A 22,951-nucleotide genomic window follows, 5' to 3' on the forward strand; every position below is an offset into this window, starting at 1 on the left:
TTTTGGTACAAGAGACTCTTTGGGGTGACCACTAGCTTTCTCTTTACTTCTGCCACCCAGTCTCATGACAGTTTTATCACCTGAAACCAGCTGTCTCCACAATAAGGAATTCAAGCATTTTGATATATAACTGTGCCCTCCCCTCCTCATGGACCAAGCCAGGTTCCAACGCTGGGAAGATGGAACCTGGGAGTGGGTGGGGTGTGGTTTGGGGCCTGTGCTAATAATGGGCTGATGGAGGAGCAACAAGGATGCCAAAAGGACTACTTGTCTACGTGTCTTGGCTTTCACTGCCTTGCTTTTGTGCTGCTTCCTCTAATACCTGTTAATCATAATTTTAACATCTTAAGCATGGTTGAAGAAGTGCAATGTTTGGAGAATGTGTTCAGGGGTATGTCCACCACCTCGCTTTCCTCCAGCCATGCTCCTATCTTTACTTACAGCCTCCTGTTCAACCACTCTCACTACAGCTGTTCTTCAATCTCCTTGGGTCCTCCAGTCCGCTGGCACTCCCCTCTTTACTCCTTCCAATCCAGCAGGCTTCTCCTCTTGGATTCCATGGTCCTTTATTTCAATAACATTCTTACCAAATACCCTAAACCCCTTGACCCACTGCCACTTCCTCACTGTAATTGGCAGAATCCCAACCCTCAATACACACAACTCTATGCCTTCCCTGTGGTTGCCCTTGAGCCTCCAAGCCTGCTGGAGAAAAATCACACAATAGGCAGATTGTGCCAGTATTTAGTCACCATCATCAACCTTCGACAGGTTCTTTTTTAAAAATCTATTTTGTAGAGATGGGGGTGTCACTACATTGCCCAGGCTGGTCTTGAACTCCTGGCCTCAAGTGATCCTCCTGCCTCAGCTTCCCAAAGTGCCAGGATTATAGGCATGAACCACCACACCCTACCAGATGGGTTCTTCTTAACACAGCCAAGCCGTCCTGCTACATTTCTCTGTTAACTTGCTTTCCTATGCTCTATAGTGAAAACTTCAAATCCCTTCAAATATCTCAGCTTCTGCCTGATTTCTGGTAAATACCTTTGACTCCTCTCTCTCAGAGACAATCCAAGCTTTTGGACAGAACCCTCATTCACTTTACTGTTATAAAACATATCACCTACATACTTCTGTGCCCACTGTCTCAATTTTCCCTCTTGTGGCCTTGCAAGAGGTGTTCCTTCTCTCATCCAAGCTAGTTCCTCCACAAGAGCTGTAGGATTCTTTGTATTCTCTCAAGAAGCATACTCTGTATTTAATCCTTTTCTCTCCTCTTACTATTGTTATTATTTAACTTGTCCCACTCACCTGAATTGTTCCCATCACGTTTAAATCATATTCAGATCTCTTCCATCTAAAAACCAAACAAAGAAACAAATGAAAAACAGAAAACAAAAAGAATAAAAACAGTCTAGGTCATGGTCTTTTTAAACTTCTCTTGTGGAGCTGTGCTTCTCATCTGCAAAGCACAGATTTTAGTTTGTTATTTACTCATTGGTGTGGGTATTTAATGTCTGCTCCCCAAATAGAGCATAATGCATGTGAGCAGAGATGCTGTGTTGATTTTTGCTTGACATTGGATCCACAGCTGCCCAGATCCACAGCTCCTGGAAAAGAGTCAGCATTCAAACAATAGTTGTTTTGTGGTTAAATTTCTTCATTCATTCCACACTTAATTTCCTATCAGCTTCCCAGCACTGGGTTCAGCACCAAAGATCAAGAGCATAGACCTTGCCTTCAAGGAGCTCAAGTCTAGAGCAGGAAAGAGGTCAAATATCCCAGTGATTTCAATATACTGTGATACATGCTATAAAAGGCATCCACAGCACATGAGGGTCTGCCTCATCCAGGTTGAGGGTGGAGCATGATGAGAGGTAGGCAGAGGCAGTTGGCAAAGGGTTCCAAGAAGAATTGCCCCACGTGTGCAGTCCTAGAAGTCAAGTAGGTGGCAGTCACTGAGTGAGGGACAGAGACCAAAGGGAACAGCCTGTGCACTGACCCTGTGTCATGACCTTCAACTGCTATAACCTTTTAACTGCAAGTAGTTCAGTGAGTCTCCCGAGCAGGTAAGGATGTGGAGGGAGCCGGGAGATGAAGAGGTCTCATATGCCAAGGAACCACTGAAGGTCTTTATACTTGGAAACACAACTATACCTCTCAAACTTCTGTAATAACAGCATTTATGTTTGTAATTCTGGTCACTCTATGGAGAATGGGCCGAGGGTGGCTGGGAGAGTCTGGGGACAACTCTTGGGGCTCCCTTTTTACTTAAATGTTTCCTTTGCAAGCCTTTGGGAACAATACTAATAGGTAGAGGGAGGGGTGAGAATAGGGGCCCATGTGGGACGGCTACGCTTCTTGTTACTCCCAGCACAGTCTTATAAACACTAACAAATGTCATTTTTAAAAATAGTTCATAATGAAATGTGTCTACATTGGAAAGAGCTACGTAACATAGTGAACCAATACTTTTCCCAAATTATCAATCCACAATGGTACAAAATCATGCATGGCTAAAGATTAAATTAGCATCCATCAGTGAATTTTAAAGAGAATGAGGAATTCATTGATATGGTTTCAGATTCCACAATGCAGCACATCTTTTAAGAAACTACTAACTTGTCAAGGTTTGGTACAAAAGAAAAATATCTATACTTGTCTGAAAAGGCTAATAAAATATTCCCCTTTCCCAGATACAAATTTGTACATATTTTCTTCATATACTTCAACCAAAACACATATTGCAACAGACTGAATGCAGAAGCAGATATGAGTATCTAGCTGTCTTCTATTAAGTCAGACATTAAAGAGGTTTGCAAAAATGTAAAAAAAAAGCCAATCTTCTCACTAATGTGTTTTGTTTTGGAAATAATTATTTTGCATAAAAAGTACATTATCTTTGTTAACATGCAATGGGTTATTATTGTTACTTTTAAAGTAAATAAATGCATCTAAACTTTCTGAGTGGAATTAAAATCAAGGTGGTAAATCTTGATAGCTAAAACCACATAATTTTTTTAAAATAATAAGCTCTTTGTTATAAGTTCTTTATAATAAGTTCTTTGGGATCTGTAAAAGCTTTAAGAGTTGTAAAAGGACCCTGAGACCAAAAAGTTTCAGAATTTCTGGTTTAGCCTGTTTTGCATTTCCAGTCTAGATACTTACAAGGATTATAACCTTTCCTCCAAACAGAACTCTTAATACTTACCAGGACCTGAGCCAAGGAGTTGTGGCTTACACCAGCTGGCACTGTTACTAATCATAGAAGACAGGGTGGACACTGGAGCCCACACCTTCACTTCTATATCCCTCACTCAGGGTACTAATGGGCCAAAGAGTAGAACAGCCAAGCGACATGGCTGGAAGCCAGAGAGAAGCTGTCCCCCACTTTAATAAGATTGATTTCAAGTCATAAAACTAGCTGGAACTGTCTTATGTAGACTTTTTAGATAAGCTTTCCTAAATAAAGGAAGAAGTTAAAGGCTTATTGAGAATTAGGATTTAGCCACAAGTTTGATAGCCCACACCACAGTGAGAGTTAAACTTCCTTTTGTCCATTTTTAAAAATTGAATTTTGTCTTTTTCTTTCTTTCTGTGGGATTAATTACCTATACTATTTATAAGTATAACATAAAGCACATTTATTATTATTTTATTTTATTTTATTTTTATTTTTTTATTTCAGCATACTACAGGGGTACAAAAGTTTAGGTCATATATATTGTCTTTGCCCCACCTGAGTCAGAGCTTCAAGCATGTCCATCCCCCAGATGGTGCACACCGTACCCATTAGGTGTGTCTAGACCCATCCCCTCCTCCCTCCTCCCACATGCCTGACACCCAATGAGTGTTACTACTATATATGCACTTAATTAAGTAGTTAATACCAATTTGATGGTGAGTACAGGTGGTGCTTATTTTTCCCTTCTTGTAATACTTCACTTGGTTGAATGGGCTCCAACTCTATCCAAGGTGATACAAGAGGTGCTAGATCACCATTGTTTTTTGTGGCTGAGTAGAACTCCATGGTATACATATACCACATTTTATTAATCCACTCATGTATTCATGGACACTTGGGTTGTTTCTACATCTTCGCAATTGTGAATTGCATAAAGCACATTTATAATTTATTGTTTAAATGTGTTGGAGTTTTACAGGCCAATCAACATTAATTGAAATTAAATTGGAAGTCTGAATGGGTTTATTTTCAAATGTTTGCTCACATTAACAGTTCAGTAAACAAATCAATTAATTTATCAAGTAAGATACAATTTTAGAAAGTGAATACTAGAAGATGCCCAATTAATTCAGGTGCATACTATCATCTATAGATACATCTATAGCAATGATACTTCTGTTTCATTTCATGCTTAAATTCTATGAACAATTCCTGAGCAATATTTAGAATGCCCATAAACAATTTCTTGAAAAATTTTCACAGTGCTTTCAGAAACCTTTCTGTTATAATGTGTGCATCCAAGGTTTTGTAATATCATAATGAAATGTTCTGATATTTATCAGAAATGAGTTTTATAAAATTATTATTCAGATAATTAAAAGACAAGAAATAAAAATGACAAGTTTCCTCTTCTAATTAATTTCAAAATAAAAATTTTAAACCAAAAAATTGATGTTTACATTCAAATCAATAATCTCAAATTATCAATTTGCTTACTAGCTTTAGTTTTATTCATTAATTAATTCAATGATTCAATGAATATTTATTGTGTCCAAAATATGTAATTGACTGTTAGAAGTCCTGGAGTAATGAAGAAGACCTGTGCTCATGCTCTGTATAAGCATTATCATGTTTATGATTGAGAATCATGTAATTCTTAACTGGTTTATTTATTTGGAAACTCAGTACCTAGCAAATAATAATAAGAAAAATAATAAGTAATATAATTTGACAGCTATATGCTAGGCACTGTTCTAAATGCTAAATATTTATTAACTCATTTGATCCTCAGAACAGCTCTGTGAAGTAGGTCATCTTGCAATCATTCTCATTTTACCAATGAAGACACTGAGGCACAGAGACGTTAACCAACTTGCCTGAGGTCACACAGACTTTTTTAAGGTGCAGGGGAATAAAGCTGGGATTTTAGCCCAAGCTGTCTGGCTTTGGAACTCACGTTCTTCACCACTATATGACATTGCTTTGGTGGGCACTGAATGAGCGCATGCATGTCTAGTACAGCCCTGATCCATGGCCACGAACCAGATATACATGGTTTCTGTACCCAAACTTAGCCAGCCATCTTGAATTTAGCCCAGTAATAATGGTTTTGGACTTGTGGCCTTCAGAACTGTCAGAGAATACATTTCTGTTGCTTTAAGCCACCAAGTTTGTGATGATTTGTTAACAGCAGCTTTAGGAAGTGAATACACCCATTTTTGCAAATGTGGAACCTGAAACTCAGATTGGATAAGTGAATTGCTTAAGACCACACAGCTAGCATGTAGTGGATCTGGAATTTAAATTCAGGTCTACTGACTTTAAATCCAATGCTCATTCATGGTTGCTACCTCTTCCCTTACTGACTACTCCTTTCCAATGACACAGAGAGGATAGTAGAAAGAGCAAGACAGGAGTGGCTGTCATCCCTGGGTGCTCAGTAGCAATACTAGGGCAATTTTTACAAAATACTACTCTAGGTCCCATCTTAGACAATTGAATAAATTTTGGGTGGTGGGGCCCAAGCACAGATATTTTAAAAAGCTTTCTTGGGTTGAGAACCAGTGGTGTGCAGTGATACTAAATTCATTCCATATGTTCATGTGTATGAGAAACATGACCTATTTTTTACACCTAAACTTTAATTGCTGTATTAACCCTTCTTACACCAAGTGTTAAGAAACTTAACCTCTGTTAAATCAGGATTTATGCTCTCCTTAAATCCTCCTTAGATTCAGGAAATATATGTAGTGATAGATCAAAGGGAACATCTAGTCCTCAGTGTTATCCAACTAAGGTGGCATCTATTGACATGTTAAAAGAAAAACTAAAGACAAATTCAATTTAACAGAGTTTAATTGAGCAAAGAATGATTCCCAATTTGTGAATCAGGGAGCCCCCATAAGCAGCATAGGTTCAGAGCAACCCTTGGGGGTGGGGGACCTGCCACATGGCTGGATAATATTTATGAACAGAAAGAGGAAAGTGATATACAGAAAAGGGAAGTGTGGTACAGAAAAAGCTGGATTGGTTATAGCCTGAGTTTGCCTTATTTGAACATGGTTTGAACAGTTGGCCACCTTTGTGACCAGGATTTCAGGAGTGTGAATCAAAGATAACCCAGTCCAGCCCCTAGCAGGGCGTTGTCCTTACATCTTATTTTAGTACACTGATTTATTCTGGGTTTACCCATGTGTCCTTTAAATAAATGGTCTTGAGCTCAGATGATTGGTTGTACGTGGTAGCTCAATGACTGTCTTATTATTAATTTAAGAAGAGAGCTGGCTTGACAATCAGTATGCTGTATTCATAGCTGATGGCATATGTGCTCCCAATAGCGGTTGGTAGGGCACACCCTGGCTTTTTTAGCCAAACTGTCCAGATCTTATCTGATTGGCTGTGATGGTCAGTAGGAGGCAGAGCAAGAGACATCTGAACTACCAATGTCTGTTTCCCCGTCTCCCTGTTTCTAACTGCAGCAAGTATTTATTAGTGGTGAAAGGAGCCTTGAGGTCAGTCCTCCACTAGTGCCAATGGAATTAAAAAGTCCACAAGAAGGTCCTGCTTTTAAGAACTCAAGAGATTTTGGGAGTTGCAAAAAGTCCCATCCCATTCCCTAAATGGATGGGCTGCTTGTCTTAGATTCACTTTTTCTTTACACGGTGCTGTTCCTGGATCAGGCCACTGTGCATCAAAAGTAGGTGCCAGAGCTTGGCTACTGCTTGTCAGCCACGGCCACCTATTTCCCTAGATTAAGACACTGTCCACTGAAATCGCTTCCACACATTTTAAAGCTCGATGTACAGAGCAGAGTAGGCATCCAGTCATTTGTTCCAGTGGTCAATTCTATGTTGGGGCACTTGTCATCTCAGGGTTGTCAATGCTCATTGTATGCATCTGATCCACCTAGAGACCTCTAAGAAATAGATGTCCTGACTCCACCCCTCAGATGGGGCCTGGGGATGGGTGATTCCAGCGGCATGCCGTCAGCTTTGGTAACTAGTGTCCCGCGGTCTTCTCTTTGAAAGTCGTAAATGCTGTTTTATTCACTGTTATATCCCAAAGGCTCAATGCAGTGTTTGGCACAAAGCAGACGTCCAGTCATCATTTCTTGAACGAACCCCATTTTACAGATGAGCCATCTGAAGCTTAGAGAAGTTAAGATCACACGAGTGGCAGCACTGGTCGCCTTTCCATTGCAATTAGCTAGGAAGTGTGCAGATTGCTTTTTGGCAGCAGGTCAGATATTGAGGCTGCAGTGCCAGCTCAAAGGTCAAAGTTTGCTCGGCGCCCGCTAAGCTCGGCTTAGAGTCAGCCAGGCAGTTCTTGCCGTTGCCGGCCAGGGCATCAGTCCAGCAGCGGTGGAGTTAACTCTAGGCCCCGCCCCTTTGAGGGCGGGGCCAGGAGCGGGGATCGCTCCGAAGCCGCAGCGCCTTGGGCCGCCTTGGCCCTTTGCGCCTGCGCGCGGCGCCGAGGGTACGGGGTCGGACTCAGAAATGGCGGCGTCCGTGGTCTACAGCCGGCTGTTGGCCGCCGCCACCCTTCGGAGCCACAGACCTCGGACGGCGCTGCAGGCTGCTGCCCAGGTACTGCCTTCCAGCCCGCTGTCGCCTCTCCTCCTGTCAGCAGGAGAAAGGGCGAGATAGGAGACCTGGCTTCTGTGGGCGAGGTGTGACGGGACTTTAGGCCCAGCTCGGGGTCATTTTCCTGGCAGTGACATTTCCTGTGTACCTTGCCGGGCCCGCAGGCGGCTTGCCCGGGAGTACCGCCCGCCAGGACTGCGAGCAGGCCCGTGTTTCTCCGCCTGTGCTCCAGCCCCTAGTCCTCGAGGGGGCCCGGCGGCTCAGCCGCGGCTCCTCCCCCCGTGTCTGAAGGGGCGGCGGGAGCCCGCGGGCTCTGAGGGGAGGTGAGGACAGTTTCTGCTGCCATTCCCGCGTCCAGCGCTGTGGGCCAAGGCTTCCGCGGCCCCTCTTTGGGCAGGAGGAATGCCCTTCACATGTGCTTTTGTGTTCCTTGGGAGCTGTCATAAATGGGAATCATTTCAGAGACCCGGCAGTGCCTGTCGGCTTGCCTTTTCTGGGGCGAGGCAGGGAAGTTTTCCCCCTCCCCCAAGTAATTATATACTGTTGTGCTTGTTAATAGCCGTGATGAGATTATGGTCTCCAGCTAACCGATTGGAGAAGTAAGAAAATAATCTTCTTTTGGATCACTTCATTTCTGGATAGACTGTAGCATAGCAGCGACCTGTTTTGTTGTGTTTTTGAGTACTTACTGCATGCCAAGTATTGTGCTAAGCACTTGACGTGTAGTCTCTCATTAAGCTTTTCAGCCATACTGTGAGGGAGTCATTAACACCCACACCACTGATGAAGATACTGTGGCAAGGAGAATGAGTAATTTAAGCTAGGTCCCATAGCAGGTAAGATCAAAGCTGAGGTTTAAAACCAGAACTATCTGGTTTCAAAGCCTGTGTTCTTGAGTTTGCTCTATACCCGGAAAAACATAAACGTATTTTTTCAACATTGACATCAAGAAACTGCAAAAGCGCATCATTGGCCTCTTAAGTCAATTCCAGAGTTTTAGGTTATATTTTGAAGTAACTCCTCAAACATGTCATATATGAGTTGATTTAGAGCCTTTTTTTCCTCAGTGATACAAACACATTAAAAAAAATTTTTTTTCAGCGTATTATGGGGAAGCCCTTTTTATTTTTTTTATTTTTTAAAGCTATTCATACTTTCAGTCTAGGGTTAGTAAGTTCCATGAGTTTGCTTCCTAATAGAAGTGACTTTTCTGGCCCTGAACTTCCTTTGTATGAGTCCTAAAAGGTGCTATCTAGTCATTAGAAAATGAGGAGTTGGTGAACAAATATATTTTCATTCTAACCAAAGTCTTTATCCTTTCGGAAATTCCTTTAAAAGCTTTTGTTTCTCCACATGGAAATGCCTAATATATTGTCTTTATAACAGCTTCTTTCCTTTTTCACCCTGGCATTAAGAAATGTATATTTAGAGTTTGGAAAGACCTTATTCTAACGCCTTGCTTTTGTAGATGAGGATACAGAAGTGCAGAGTTTTTGGAGACTTGTTCATGGTCACACATTGAATATAGCAAATTCTCTTCAAAATATTGTTTAGTTCTTTGACACTCTTCCAATTTCTTGGTATCTTTCACCTAGTGTATCTTTGATGAAAATAATTCAGGTTATGAGCAGATTAAATAATTAAAAGGTTTTCTTGGTTGTTGTGAATTACACTCTCCAATAACTACATTTTTCTACTTTTGAATAAGTATTAATTAAATTCGGTATGTGATTGGATGGGTGGTGGGGTATCAGAAGGAATTGGTGACCTTTAGACAGTAGGAATCTTCTAAGTGACAGTATCAAGAAAGATAAATACTTATGTGTGGGAGTCTTTGTGATTATGCAGGAACTTGGATTACCAATGTAATTCAAAGTTGATGATATTTTAAATTATAACTTCTAGTGGTACAAGAAAAACATTATCAAAATACTTCACATTAAAAAACGTTTTAAAGTGGCATAAAAACTATCAGTAATACCTACGAGTACTAATTCTTTGCAAGTAGAGGTATTTTAAAGAAACCATAAAAATACACTTAGAGATCTGCATCATGAGTTTACCCTCAAATTTTTTTGGAAAAGTCTCTAACTAGTAGATATTTTCCAACAATAGTACAGTGAACACCTATATTGCCTTCATGTAGATTTAATGTTTTGCCACATTTGCTTTATTTTAACAAAAATTATATACATATGCATATCTTTATGTACATATGTATGTATGTGTAAAGTCACACACATTCATTTATTTTTGCTGAACCCTTTGAGATTAAGTTGCAGGCATCATGACACTTCACCTCTAGATACTCATCATGTCTTTAAGAATAAGGACATCCTCCCAAATAACCACAATATAATCATGCTTAGGATATGTAACATTGATAGAATATGAATATACATAGTTTAGATTCCCCAGTTTTTCCCAAAGTGTCCTTTACAGCTGTTAGATTTTTTTTTTTTTTTAACTGGGATCAGGCCTAAAGGGTATCTTTTCTGATCCATCCAGCTACTTAGGCTCCAGTTAATGACTTACATTCTAGTGACCTAGTGCTCTTATATATATGCAGTTGTTTATTTACATGTCTGTAAACTTTGTGGCTAGGAACCAGTTGGCATTATTCTTTTAGTGCCCCTACCATACTGTCTAGTATATAGGCATTTAAAAAATATTTGCGCATATAACTGTTCCTTCCAGGTTTATGCTAGCAACTCCCTTCCCTCATTTTTATTATTGTTTTGAGGTATAATTTATGTACAGTAAGGTATATGACTTAAATGGATAGCTAGATGAATTTTAATGTATGTATACACCTATGTAGCTATCATCTAGATCAGGATATACAATGTTTTCAGCCCTCAGAAGGCTCTCATGTCCCCTCTCTTATCAATACTGTGTGACAGAAGGTAACTACTAATTTTGACTTCTCTCACCGTAAGCTAAATTTGACTGTTTTTGAGCTCTATTAAAAAAAATCATGTAAATATGTATTCTTGTGTCTGCCTTTTTTTTCCTCTTGTGTCTGCCTTCTTTCCCTCAACATTATGTGTGTGAGCTTAATCCATTGATGTGTCCTTTTTATTGCTCTGTAGTATTTTATTATGAATATATCACAATTTAGTCATTCTCTTTTTGATGGCAATTAGGTCATTTCCATTTTTTGTTTGTTATGGATGAACCTGTTAGGGACATTCTTATAGATGCCTTTTGGTGGACATAAGGACTCATTTCTGTTGACATATACCTAGAAATGGGATTTCTGGGTCAGAGGTAGATGTATACTGAACAGTTGGGAGGTTGCTGGCTTTTAATATTGAAGTGACACTAAATCAAGGAATTGAACTACCTAGGTGAAATGTTATCCATGATTTTAGTTTATGAAATGAATCAGAAATAAGTTGCTATTATATGTAATTAACTTATTAGACAAGTGGTTTTCAACTGTAGGGTTCTTAAGAATCAACTGAGTGACTTGTTACAAATACAGATTTCCTTGGGCCCAGTCCAGAGAATCTGATTTTATAGCTGAGAACAGGGCTCAGGAATGTGTATTTTTAGAAGCAACCCAGGTAATTTTGATGTAAAAGCTCATGAACCTACTTTAAGAAACAGACTTTTAAAATAAGACTACTTTAAATTTAATTCTTATGATACCGTGTGTGTTATATGAACCATGTTTCAGTATACTGCATTCTGTATGGAGATAATGGAAATGTATGGATAGCACTTAAATTGTTATTCCAGTGCAATCTTCAAAGTCTTTCATAGCACTTAATTAGTTCTATATATTTTCTCATAAAGTTAATAGGATTGAGAAGTTTGAAAAAGGGAGGCAGGCGTTTCTATGTGTTGTTTTGATGGGTTAAGACTATGCTCTGATTTAGTGGAGGCTTTCGGACCAGTAGATACTAGAGGTTTTACTGGTGTGCACTCGTTTTCGACTCTTCTCACTGTTGTGCCTGGCCACAGGAAGTTGAAAGGCTAGCCCTTATACACCTTTCTCTTTCAACAGTGAGTTATAAATGGCAGAAGGACATCTTATGTTTGTTTCCTACTTCTTTTTGAAAGAATTATTCTGACTCAGCTCCACTCAGGGACATTTTGTTTTCTCTCCCACTGTATAAAATAGCATTTTCTTTTATCCTTTATTTTTTTTTTTACTCTTTCTTACCACCATCTGGCATATTATATTTATTTATTGTCTGCCCCAGCTTCTACTCCCATACAAACACAAATACTCATGTTTATTTTTGTCTGCTACTCTAAGCTTTAGGTGATAAGGTTATTTTATTGGATTCACTATTCTATTTCTAGTGCCTAAGTCCTCAATAAACATTTGGTTGACTGAATGAATTGCTCTACCTAGATTGTAACGGGGAAAGGTTTGTATTTGGCAGTGTTTTCTTGGAAGCTTTTACAGTATAGTTGTGAAGGATGAATACCTGAAATGGGTTTGTAAAGAAGGTACCAGTTAAGGGAACTGTTTAGAAGGAATGCATTAAAGATGAGGTTATGGGTTGGTTCTCTGAGATGAGATTTGCAGACTATGAAATAGAGAGTTGTGTCGAAGATGTTTACTGGAAAGTGAACTCTGGATCAACACCTGTAGGGGAGTGGAGGCAGGAGAATTGAATAGAGGAGAACTAGAATCATGGTGTGGTTGCAACAGAGACCTGCCATTCCTAGGGGAGAACTGGAATTAGGATGTCCCTTCTGAATTGTCCCAAACTGGAGTGAGGTGACAGGTCTTTATATTTCTCCCCCAGTCCTATTAACCAGTCATTGAGTACAGGCTGCCAATGGGAAGGAGGAGTAACTCTGATCAAGGAGACTCCAATGAGAGGACTCTGCTGAGAGCTGCGAGCAGCTAGAACTCCCAGCAGTTGGGGCTAGGAATGCCTTGGTCCTGAAGGGGGATCGGGGCAGCTCATAGCAACATCCACTACAGATGAAGCCATGGTTTTGAGTCTTGAGCATATGAAAGACTAATGATACCAGATAATTGACTGTCATATATCTAGTGCCAGATGACTTGTTAGGTGCCGGAGGAATGGCAGAGAGAAGAAAGTTGGGAAAGATTTTTGGTTTGGTGGAAAAGTTGAGATTGGTTTTAGATCTGCTAAGTTTGGCACTGTAGATCATTGCCCTGTAGATCATTGGAGATATGGTAGTAAAGCTCTAATCTAAGTTAAGAACTAGAGGTGATGAGGAAATAGTTAAAAACTACAATGGTAATATTTGATATTTAGCTGGTAGGTTAGTTTTTAGTTTTAGCTGTAATTCAGGTACTCTGAATATTATGTTTCGATGATTTAATATAACAGTTTTATTATAATTATGAAGAACCAAGTATTTAACAGGAAGAACTGTCAAATCACTGTCATCTATATGTCCCCAATTTCTCTAGGTTCTGGGAAGTTCTGGATTGTTTAATAATCATGGACTCCAAGTACAGCAGCAACAGCAAAGGAATCTCTCACTACATGAATACATGAGTATGGAATTGTTGCAAGAAGCTGGCGTCTCCATTCCCAGAGGATACGTGGCAAAGTCACCAGACGAAGCTTATGCAATTGCCAAAAAATTAGGTACTAAATTAAGAAAAACTTATGCCACCTTGACATGGAAACTCTGATAAGATGTGAACTTTGCTTTTGGTTTGATGACAACTTGTAGGTTTTATAATTTAAAAAATAAATTTTATTTGCTTAAAATAGAAAGTAGGACTTTATGATTGTTGAAACTCTAAAATTATTATGAGGTAATTATGAGCTTTTGTAGTGCCAGTGACTTAGGAGTCACTTATTGGCCTTAGGAAGCTGGAGTCCTGTTTTTAGTTGGAATATAATTATGGTGAAGGAAATTCTATTTACTACTCTAGCTTAAAGGATGGTGGCTATGATCGTTCTTCAGGGAAATGGTGAAGGAAAATTTTAGCTGTTTATGTGGTTGGAAAGAGAGGTTGAATACTTCCCCCCCTTTTTTGACATGAAAAATGGAACCAAAGGAGGGAAAAAGTTGAGTGCTAGAATGTAAGCTCCATGAGAGCAGGGTTTCTTTGTCTTTTTTTGTTCACTGATAAATTCCAAAATCTTAGATGAGTGCCTGACATTTATAGGTAATCAATAAATATTAATATTTATCAAATGAATTAAATAGTTGCTCATGTTTATTAGTCAATTCTTTTATTGGTAACAAACCTTAATAGCTTTTGTTAATTTGAATTTGTATTAATCTCTTAATAAAAAACCAATTCTTGACTTTAGAAAATATGCTTAAGTTTGTATTTTTAGAGTTAACATAAGAATATAACATAATGTACTAGCTATACACTGCATTATTTAGCAGTATTTTAAATCCTACCAACTTTGTGTAGATTAGCATAACTAATCTCTCTTGTATGTCCATTGATTAATATAGCTTTAAATATGCTTTGGTGAATACTTTGCTTTTACTAGTTTTTCAAGAAAGATATGGAAAAATATAAAAATTTTTATCTTGGTTTGTACTTACTTGTTTCTAAAATGGTTTTTTCTTTCAAAATTGAGGGTATATGTAAGTTCAGAAAATTATCATATAAGCTATGTTTTTGAATGAGATGACCATGATTTCCCTGACTTGGAAGCATGATTTTTCATTTAGTTTTTTTCTGTTGTTAATCAGAATATTTTTTTTTAAATCAGGTTACAAGCAAACTTCTTAATGAGCAAAAGCTTTGTGTAAGTTCATACTAATTTTGGTGAAAGTTTTATTAATTAATGGTGACCTATAGTTTGAATTTGTACATGGTTAATGATAATCAGGCCTAACTTATATATATATAAGTCAGTAAAAACTCCCCCCCATTTACAGATTATTATAATTAACTAGTTTTCCATATATTTTCTAATTTAGCCAAATTCTGTTGTGTTGTCAGAAAAAATAATTTGTTTAGAAACTTTTTCATGAAATGAGTAGAATTTATTCTGATGTCAATCTATTTTGATTTTTTTACTCCTTATAAAAACTTTGAATGATTCTTGATACAGAAGGAAGAACAGTTAATATGTGCAGGATAAACTGTAACTATGAGTATTTCTGGCAAGTTCTCTGGGACCAGAATTTGCGAGTAGTAATGAGCAGGTAGGCAGCTCTGATTTTGAGCCCCTTGGAACAGAGGATATCTTTTTCATCTAGAAAGTATGTTCTCATAAAAGAATACTGCAAATGATGATTATAATGTGGGGATTGGGATTAATGACTACTAGTGAAATTTAAATCTAGAGGAGCAGAAATGCTTCTTTTTAAAAGATATGTTAAGTAACTACTGTGAAGACATGGAAGATAATTTCATGTTTTTAGTGAGTCATTAATACCAAAAGATACTGATTATGGGATCTAATTGCACAAGGTATGATATGAGGTGCCTTAGAAATATAACTGGTTTTATCCATCTAGCTAGTAATTCTCAATGCTGATTTTTGACTATTTCAGGGTGATTTTTGCTTCTTGAGTTACTACAATATTCACAAAATGCTAATTCTCATTTCTTAAAAACTCTTACCTAGACTTCTGCTCACCAAATGATACACAAGAGCATAAAGGCATTAGAGGTGTGTCAAATTATTGTTTCCCCTCAGTCCTGTAGGTGACCGGAGAAATTTGAGTTAGCATGGAGTTTGGGTCCACTGAGTCCTATAGCTGGGACTTGCCCTGAAATCACCCTGGCCTTTGTCCTCGGTATTTCCTACAAATTCTGTCATTTTCTATGTGTGTGATGTGAAAAAAGTTGGGAAGCACTATCTTGAAGGCAAGTTTTACATGTTGTGAATAATTAAGGTTGGGAATGGAAGAATGATTAGAAAGAAATCTGATATTTTTGAAGATGTATTATATGAGTCCACAAAATGAAAGTTGGTGAGCTTGAAGATCATGGAGAAGTTTCTGGAATGGGTTATCCAAGGCATGGTCATTAAGCACAGGAAAATGAAATAGTTACAATATGCTGTCAATTCTAAGAGCAAATTACCATCTCTTTCTTACAGTTACTAGTTCAAGAAAATATGATTTCAGTAAGGATCTGGCAGAATTTTTATAATTTCCTGTTGACTGTAGAAAGATAGATTGGATTCTAGTAAAATTAGGGCAGGATCTCTATCTGGTTGAATAAACAGATGCAAAGGGTGCTGATTAATGAATGTCAGCCTAAAGGGAGATTTCTAATGGTAAGACTTTGCCTTTTTTCTTCTTTTCGATTTTTATTAGTTAGATAACTACATACAAGGGATAAGTAAAATGTTTGTGAGTGACTAAAGCTAGGAGTGATAATGAATGCATTTGAGAGATAGTCTAGGGATCCAAAAAAAGATCCTGTCTGACTAAAGCAAGTCTAATAAGACTGTAAGCTCCCTGAGAGCAGGATAGATCTCTTGCTCACTGTTATTTCTATAGCTCTGGCATAGTGTTTGGTATGTAGATGAATCTGTTGAATAAATTAAAGGAATTGAATAAAAATATTTGTTTCAATCGGTTGTCCTCAGACTTCTAATTCTTCTCTTCTACCTAGTTGATGAGACTGTATTTCATGATTTCTTTCTTTTCTTTTTTTTTTTGGCTTTTCTTTTGTTGTGAAGGGCTTTTTAAAGAACTTTTGAAGAATCATCTTTTGCCCTTAAAGACTTTATATTCCTAAAGTAAGGAGATTGACACTTAGGGGGGAGAGCCTTCTGTCTTACAAAAAGTTTTTGAAAAAATAGTTCTTTATTATTCTTACTTAATAGGTCAGTATGTTAAGTTCCCCGTTTAATGAATAGGAATGGTTGAATTTAGCCCAGTAAACCACTGGTTTAACTATTGACCTTTTTTTTACATTACATTTACAGTATGTTTGTATTATAGTTACTTTTTCTGAATATAAATGAGTATTTGTAAGGTGCCAGAAAACCAAGACTTTGCAGGTAACCAGAAACTCGTAGAATAAATAGTGGCTGCTCCTTTTAGTTTGGGTATGAACTCTGTAAATTTGCCATAGTTTCTGAATCTACCTGTAGTCTTCTCAGTAAGAAAGTTATTAAGAAGTTATCTCTAATCTTTACCTAATGAATGGTAGAGACTGCTGCAAATTGAAATTGGTCTGTCTTATCTAAACAGGACACTTTGTAATCAGCTCTAGTTGTAGGACTTTGTGTCCAGTTTTTCCAGTTCTGAGTTTTTATAAGAACAGCAGAAAATCTAGATTTATAAGTATTCTATTTTTAAATGTTCCTTTTTTCAACATTCAGCAAAATATTATGTGATAAGAAGAACCCTCCCAGAAGCTTGTTAACATCTGTGAATAAAACAAAGATTCTGTCCTCTTGGGCCTATGTCTTAGTGAGAACCAATGAATGGTGTATGTGAGAAGGTTACATATTTATTAAAAGGTGATGAATTCTATGGGGAAAAAAGTAGAGCTGGGAAGGGGGATTGGTCACAGGTGGGCAGGTTGTAGTAGTAAGTAGGGTAGGCCTCATGGGCCACGTGAAATTGAAAGAGAAACTTGAAGGGATTAAGGGCCTTTCCCAAATGGACACCCGGATAAAGAGTATTCCAGGCTGAGGACGCATTAGAGCCAAGTCCTGAAGGCAGGAAGGAACAGTGAGGGGACTAGTGTAGCTAAAGCGGAGTGAGCAACAGGGAGGGCATAGGAGATAAAAAGGGTAAGGGTGTTGCGGGTGTTATATAGGACCTTGTAGACCATCGTAAGGACTTTGGCTTTTACTCTGAATGAAATGGGCATTAAGTACAAGGTTTTAAGTAGAAGTATGATGTCCCCACTTTGGCTGCTGCTTTGAGAATATTCTGTGGGGGACAAGGGTCCAAACTCCAGATGATGAGAAGTGGTCAAGGTTCTGGATAAATGTTGAAGATAGAACCAGTATGATTTCCTGACTGAATGGATGTGGGGTGTGAGAAAGGAAAGTTTTTTTAAAAACGCTATCTTGGCTGACTGAGGGTCATCTTCTGATTTAAGTAATAAGCGTTTCTGATGAAGGCTCACTTACATCAATAACTTTCTAAATGTTCTTTTGTAATAATTGTATAAGTGTAAACTTTAGGTCATTTCTTATTTGTTTGATCACTAACTGCATTTGTTACCTCATTGATTTGGTTGGTTTATCTGGTTAGGTGGCTGTCTTCTCTCATTCTGCTTGGTATGAGCATTAGGGAATGACTTTTCCCAGTTGTAGATTACCTGTCTTCAGTCTGTTCAAATACATACTTGTGGGGTAGTTGTTATATTCCAGAGAACGCTTTGTGCTTGGGATATAACGAATATGACAAGGGTCTTAACCCTGACCTCAAAGGTTAATTATTTTGATGTAATGTGGTACTGCACTGCCAGTACGGGTAAAATGCTCTGAGAGGCAAAATGAGGAGGCTCTGAGATTCTGCCTGTATGGGAGACAGAGAATTCCTTTTTAAGAGGTATTACTCTTTCTTTTTTTAGTGACATATGATATTTGTACATATTTATGGGGTACATGTGATAACATGCATAGAATGTGTAATGGTTATCAGGGTATTTAGGATATCCATCACCTCAGGCATTTACTCTTGATCATGAACGCGATGAGTAGCATTTAGGCTAAACAGCTAGTTTGCCGGTTTTCCATAGCAAATTAGAGAGGGGAGGAAAAGGGATAGGTAGTAATCAGTCTACCTGTCAAAGAAGAAAAATTCAGTCTATTTATTTAAAAAATATGCATAATACTTATAGCATTCTGGAATCTTTTGATACACATACCTCATAACTCCTGATAGTACTCCTCATAACAGTCTGCTCAATAATGTATATTAACAGGACTTTCTGTTAGTGGAACAATATAAATTAGTATCAATACTGGTACTAGTAGTATCCCCCAAGTCATGGCATATTCTTGCTCAAACTAGCATATATAACTCAGATTTTCACAGGATTAAGTTTACATATAAATAGAGAAAGAGAGAAGTGTTAAGAAGACATATGAGTCTCAATTTTGTACTTTTAATATCTTCTAAATACTATTAGATATTTAAAGTGTCAAGAAATGGTTCAGTTATTTTCAGTATGCTTTAAGAAATGGTTTAATATGAGAGGCGAAGTTTTTTAAGTTGTGGATCTTTTAGATGGTGAACGTTCTAGTGTTCTAATGAGGGAAATCTACATACATGGAATGCCTCATTTTTTGACATTGTGAATAAATGAGACTTAATAACATCTCTTACTATGTATGCTAAATAACAAAATAGTGTCTTGCATGCTGCTCCATGCTTCATATTTAAAATAAGTGTTTTTCTTCTAGGTTCAAAAGATGTTGTGATAAAGGCACAGGTTTTAGCTGGTGGTAGAGGAAAAGGAACATTTGAAAGTGGCCTCAAAGGAGGAGTGAAGATAGTTTTCTCGTAAGTCATTTTTTTTTAAAGAAAAATCATTGTTAAAGATGTGATTATTGAATTGATGAAAATACTGAGGTTTAAATATTAGATGAGGTGGAATTTTAGCTAGCATGTGGATTGGTTTTTCTCAATTGGAGGAGAGAAGAATTTGAGTTCTTTTTCTTATTTTAGTCCAGAAGAAGCAAAAGCTGTTTCCTCGCAAATGATTGGGAAAAAGTTGTTTACCAAGCAAACGGGAGAAAAGGGCAGAATATGCAATCAAGTATTGGTCTGTGAGCGAAAATATCCCAGGAGAGAATACTACTTTGCAATAACAATGGAAAGGTCATTTCAAGTGAGTAATTGTAGACATGATACACTTAGGATGACTTTATGACATTCAATTTCAACAGTTGATTACTCTATTTATGTGGGAAAGATTGAAAAAGTATGATCCATAATCTGTTTGTATGTCCTGAGCACAATATTTGTCATTTAAAAAAATATCATAGTTAATGCCATAAAATTTGATATAATTGTGATAGAAAAGTTATAGGAAAAACCCTGATGCAATAAATTTCATGGGATTTCCAAATTGTTATTTTACTAAGAGCAGCTTAAGTTATATTTGGTTCATCTCTAGATTCCACAGACTGAGAAAATAATTTCTAGCATGGTAAAATATTCTAGCCAAAGAGAAAGTCTCTGTACCCCCTAAGAGGACGTATATTCATTGCTTCCTTTTTTTTTTTTCTCAGCCTCTTGGTATTTTTTATAGTTTGGGGTTTGTTTCATTACATGACATGATGTAGGATGAAGGATGACGTTATGACGGATGACATTAAATAGCAAACACTATGGTTTTAAGGAGCATGACATAAGCCCAGCTCTCCTCTTTATGGAACCTAAAATGCTAGCATTGAACATAAGGCATCAAGTGCATGGAGGGAGCATTGGTAATCATTTTATACTACAATTATCTGGCTTTTTGAGTGTGTAGTTAGGATTTATAAGCTGAATCTGTGTGTTAACCAGCTTGTTTTTTGAAGCAAGCTGGGTATGTATTTTGAAGCCCTGGTAAGGATTTGATACAGAACATTATTAATTTTGTAGACTTAGAGTAATAAAAATTTTAAGGGTCATGAAAATAATTTTCTTCCATAGAACAACTTTTTTAACAATAGCAATTTTCTTACATAGAACAACTTTTTTAAAAATAGCAGTTTTCTGTATTGTGATTTTTTTCCCTATAAGTAATTAAATCTTCTAGTAATGTTTGAGTGATATAGTGTCTTACAACTTTTAATTTTTATAAGAAAGTATTTCTTAAGGCATAACACTAGATGGTAGTAAAAACCCACTCAGAATATGTTTCATTCTTAGTGATATCTTTACCTCTATAGGTTTCTTTATGTGGTAGAATTTAGTTTTGTAAGTTATAGTTATTTTAGAAACCCCATGACAGTAACTTTATATACTACACAAATTTGTAGAAATTACAGTTTTACACATTCACTTATTTTCACTACATTTTCTTTTCCTTTTCATTAATGTTATTTATCAGCATCTGTCATTTTGTTTGTTATGTTTTTGCTTTTTGTTATAGCCAGAAACAAAGTGTAAATACCTGGACAAATTGAGTAAGAGTCCTATCCAGAGTAACTCATCTAGATTGTAGTAAATGTTGTAAATTGAATATATATTATTAAAGATATTAAAACATTTGGGAAAAGAATCAAATTTGAGTTCATTTCAAGAACTTGAATTTTGAGAGAACTATTTGAATCTTATTGAGGAACAAATGTTTTTATTTTAATTGCAAAAGTAATACATGTTTGTAATATTAGTAATTCAGACTATAAATACTATAGTACTAGTAAAACCATTTGGCTAAAGACATTATAATGTTCTTTGATATTATCACACTAGACCGATGTAGAGTTGGTTGATATTTTCTTTTTGGGGATAGTCAACTTTTTTGGGAATCCCTGTGGACAAGTCTTTGTTAAATAACAAAAATCAGTCAGCTGTTTAAAAGGAAAAGAGCATTTTTCATTGAATTAATGTCCTATGCATGGTAATTAACTGATCATTAAAAATTGCTTTTGTTACTCATCTGTTTTTAGGAGACAAATTATAGGTTCTGCCAGTCTTCTTTAGTATCTATCACATCAGGTTTCCTGAGCAGGTATCTGCCATAGGGTTGGTGTGCCAGAAGATGAGTTTAAGTACCTACTCTTTCTCTGGCACTTTTGTTAAATCGTATTTCTTAACATTTGCCTAGTGCCTGTTGGGTACTTTTGGCCTGAGTCAAGTATAATAAATAAATAATTAATAAATCATATTTGCTACTTTATTTTTCTAGTAAAACATTGTACTCTGCTGCAAATGAGTGGGACATTTAACTGTGTCAATTTTTGACTGTGTCTGAAATAGTTATAAAATGTGCTGTAAGAATTCAAAATTTTATTTCCCATAATTTTTTTTAAAACAGATCTTTATTATATAATGTGGCTACTAATCATATCCTTTTAAATTCAAACCTATTTCAAGGTAAAAATTTTTGTAAGACCAACAAGAGAAGAGGAATTTAGGTTAAAAAAGTTAAAATAGCATTTTTTATTTATTTGAAATTACAGCTGGTTTTCTAGAAATGATATTGTTTTGGAAGTTTATTATTAAGATTTAAAAGTTAAACTAAATCATTTGAACAGTAAACAGCTATTCATTCTGCAATGATGACCAAATGCAAAACTATAGTCATTGTTTTTAACTGACATCTATTTACCCATGCAAGCTAGTTCATTTCTAATTGGTTGTAGAATTAGTACAAATAGGCTCTTCATTTTCTTCTATATATTATTATTATTTCATGGTTCTTTTAGCCTTTTCCCTAACTTACAACCAACTATTGGAGACTTAATTATTACTTTAGTGAGAATTTAATATTATCTTTTCCCCGCTAGTGCTGCCTTCTTTCTCTGTGGCTCTTCATTTCTCTTGTCAGTCAATATAAAAAGAAAAGGAAAGCAAAATGTTAAAATATTTTAAAGGTTTGTTGGTTTCTACCTCTCCTGTTGAATGAAATTATATAATATTTTGTGGTTATCTATAGATTTAAGTTTAATTTATGTATATTCTACTTTAATAGCATGACAATAAGTGAACAGGCTCATCTTAAATCAGAATTTCCCCCTGCTCTTTAGAGCTTTGTAAAAACTTGTAATTATGAACTGCTTTGCTAGGGAGGAAATGGAGTATACCTTTTCATTTGAAATTTATACAGGAACTTAAAATTAGACCATAATTTCAAACACTTCTCTTTACATAGACTTGCTGGTGTTCTCTTCTTTAGTCTCAGAAGACTGAATGAATTCTTTCATTAAAAAAATATTTTTTTTTGTATTGAAATGAGTTCTCACATCAAGTACTTGGAATTAGGCCACGTTTCAGAGATTAAGGGCGCAGTCCTGCACATGATTGCCCTTGCTTCAGACACCAGCTTCAAGTTTGGTGGTCCCCAGGTCACCTTTACTTCTGACTAGCTGGCTACAAATTTGGGGTTCCCCAACTATCCCCTCAAGTTTGATAATTCCCTAGAGCAGCGATCCCCATCTTTTTTGGCACCAGGGACTGGATTCATGGAAGACAGTTTTTCCACGGATTGGGAAGCGGGGGATGATTTCGGGATGAATCAAGTGTGTTACATTTATTGTGCAGTCAGACCTCTCTGCTAATGATAATTTGTATTTGTAGCCACTCCCCAGCACTCGCATCGTTGCCTCAGCTCCACCTCAGATCATCAGGC

General features: G+C 37.0%; 1 protein-coding gene across 1 annotated transcript in view; it reads left to right on the forward strand.

Annotated features, from left to right (window-relative positions):
• Positions 1-7,601: 7,601 nt before the first annotated feature.
• SUCLA2 (succinate-CoA ligase ADP-forming subunit beta) overlaps positions 7,602-22,951 on the forward strand; it is a 40,896-nt gene continuing 25,546 nt past the window's right edge. Inside the window, exons 1-4 of the mRNA XM_045567414.1 lie at positions 7,602-7,770; positions 13,175-13,355; positions 19,071-19,170; positions 19,336-19,498. Of these exons, the coding sequence (XP_045423370.1) occupies positions 7,681-7,770; positions 13,175-13,355; positions 19,071-19,170; positions 19,336-19,498 (534 nt within the window). The 5' untranslated portion in view covers positions 7,602-7,680. The remainder of the gene's footprint in view (positions 7,771-13,174; positions 13,356-19,070; positions 19,171-19,335; positions 19,499-22,951) is intronic.

The sequence above is a fragment of the Lemur catta genome, chromosome 13, assembly GCF_020740605.2.
Source record: "Lemur catta isolate mLemCat1 chromosome 13, mLemCat1.pri, whole genome shotgun sequence".
Classification (NCBI taxonomy): Eukaryota; Metazoa; Chordata; class Mammalia; order Primates; family Lemuridae; genus Lemur; species Lemur catta.